This window comes from Chanos chanos, chromosome 3, assembly GCF_902362185.1.
Source record: "Chanos chanos chromosome 3, fChaCha1.1, whole genome shotgun sequence".
Taxonomy (NCBI): domain Eukaryota; kingdom Metazoa; phylum Chordata; class Actinopteri; order Gonorynchiformes; family Chanidae; genus Chanos; species Chanos chanos.
In genome coordinates, this window is record NC_044497.1 from 6,505,001 (window position 1) to 6,507,435 (window position 2,435).

At 46.3% G+C, this 2,435-nt stretch overlaps 1 protein-coding gene across 5 annotated transcripts in view; it reads left to right on the forward strand.

The window, feature by feature from the left end:
* dlgap1b (discs, large (Drosophila) homolog-associated protein 1b) overlaps positions 1–2,119 on the forward strand; it is a 39,734-nt gene extending 37,615 nt beyond the window's left edge. For 4 of the 5 annotated variants that reach the window (XM_030769499.1, XM_030769500.1, XM_030769502.1 and 1 more), the window contains 3 exons: positions 115–206; positions 628–780; positions 1,904–2,119. In XM_030769499.1, the coding sequence (XP_030625359.1) occupies positions 115–206; positions 628–780; positions 1,904–2,119 (461 nt within the window). The remainder of the gene's footprint in view (positions 1–114; positions 207–627; positions 781–1,903) is intronic. The other variant, XM_030769501.1, reaches the window with a different exon arrangement.
* The last annotated feature ends 316 nt before the right edge of the window (positions 2,120–2,435 follow it).

Below are 2,435 nucleotides of genomic sequence, written 5' to 3' on the forward strand. Positions count from 1 at the left end.
GTTTTGTGGAATTTGTGCCAGTTGTGAATTTTCTCTCTCTCTCTCTCTCTCTCTCTCTCTCTCTGTGTGTGTGTGTATGTGGATGTGCGTGTGTGTGGATGTATGTGTGTCCAGTCCTGGGGAAGATTCGAAGTGCAGTGGGCAGTGCCCAGCTGCTGATGTCACAAAAATTCCAGCAGTTCCGTGAGCTGTGCGAAGAGAACCTGGTATGCCCCTCCCTCTCCCCCTACCCTTTCAGCCAATCAGATCCCAACAGCACGAGCGCCGTCCAGTCAAATTGCTTCTGCATATCCAACAGACAGCCAGATACCAGAAGAGGTCCAGATAAAACACATGGGAGAGAGTATTGGAAAATGATATGGGATGAAAGCACACAATAAACTAAAGACTCTTTTAGCTGCAGTAACTGCTATGTTTATTGGCAGTTTTGAAGTTGTTGGAATTTTAATAAGTCTCACATTTGTAATATATTTAATCAGTGTGTCTGTGCAGCTAGATTTGTGTCTCTAACATTAATGAATCTATATTTCCTGAAAAAAAAAGAAAAAAAAAAAAAAAAGAAGAGTCTTGTGTTGTTGTTCCCGTGAAATGTTAACTGTTTGTCCATTTTTGATGACATCACGGCAGAACCCGAACGCCCGCCCTCGCCCCATCTCTCAGGACCTAGCGGGATTCTGGGATATGCTGCAGCTCTCGATCGAGAACATCAGTCTGAAGTTTGACGAGCTCCATCAACTCAAGGCCAACAACTGGAAACCTCTAGATCCACCAGAGAGAAAGGTACGCCATAAACACGCCGATTGGTCATTTAGACACATCTTTACAGATCTTCCAAACCACTTAGAGAAATGTACTGGTTCATGCAAAACTGCATTCCAGTCACGGGTAACGCAAATAATCAAAGGATTTCAGAGGCGGGGCTGTGTTCTAATGCGCTTCCTTTCCTAGTGACCTTATTCTTTTAATTAACAGGAAGAACGGTATTTTGGGTACAGACAGTCAGCCCTGTGAGAATTTTAGTAGCTTAACTAAAAATGTAGAGAAGATAAAGGAGCCATGGAAAAGTGGATTGGAACAGGACCACAGTCAGTCAAAACATCTCAGATCCGTGTTTGACCCAGGGTCGCTCCCCACTGAGCATGCTCAAAACAGGACCCAACCAGGGACATATACAGTAAACTCACTATATACGCAAAGCAGTCTAAAAATACGCTTGCATCACTATTTAAACAAAAGAGAGTATAGCTAAGAGAGAGGCAGAGAGAGATGTGTCCCTTATGCATGTATATTTGCCCATGTGCTGTTGTTTTTGTTTGTGTGTGTGTTATGCATCCCTGCATGATTTGAATTCTGCTCGGTTTTAAACATGCGTGTTGCACCTGCCTTGATATGAGCGATATGTTGGTTTGTTTTTGCCTGTTCTTGTTTGCTGATGTTTTATTCGTTGTTGTTGTTGCCTGTTGTTTTTTTTGTTTTTTTTTTTTCCCTGCCTGACCCTATGTTCTCTGTGGTTTTTATTTGTTTCTGTTGTTGACAGTGGTTTTGAGATGGTATGCCGCCTTTCGGCATGCGCCCGCGCCGCTCGATGGCCACAGCCTTGTAACGCCTCCAGTGAAAAACTGCCTGTCGCTGTGCACTCTTACCCTACAAACATGGCCGCCTGCACGTGCGCTCTCCCCCTTTACGGGGGGGGGGTCTCTTCTCAGTTTGACCTTACACATATGTCTCTTGCCTGGGCCTCTAACCCAACCCAACACAAACAACAGTTGAAAAATGTGTTATTCACACGGACATGACAAACATGGCTGATGTTGCATTCCTCCTTCATTAGCATGTACTAGCATGTGTTAGCGTGCACGAGCGCGCAGGGGGGGCTAATGAGCTATTTGTGGTCGCTGTTCAGGAGAGGAAGCTGCCTCCTCCTGTGCCGAGGAAGCCTGGGAAAAGTCAAGCCCTGCTGATACGGGATCGATCGCTGGAAGGCTCCGAGAGACAGCGTCTGGAGGCGCGCAAACGCCTGCTAGCCGCTAAACGAGCTGCCTCGCTACGCCAGAACTCCGTCACAGAGAGTGCGGACAGCATCGAGATTTACATACCCGAAGCCCAGACACGATTATAAACACACATACACATACACACACACACACACACACACACGCTCAGACAGAACATAATCACTTTAGGCCCAGACCTGGCCGTATGCTGGGGACAGACAAAAAAACGCCCTCAAGTACAGTCTCTCCATCCCCTCTCTCTCTCTCTCTCTGTCTCTCTCTCTCTCTCTCTCACACACACACACACACACACACACACACATACACACACATCTAATAAAGAGATGTGCCTACACACACTTTCAGAGTATGTTACGCACTCACTCACACACACACACACACACACACAAAAGCACTGAATGAGAATAGCAGGGTCGCTGT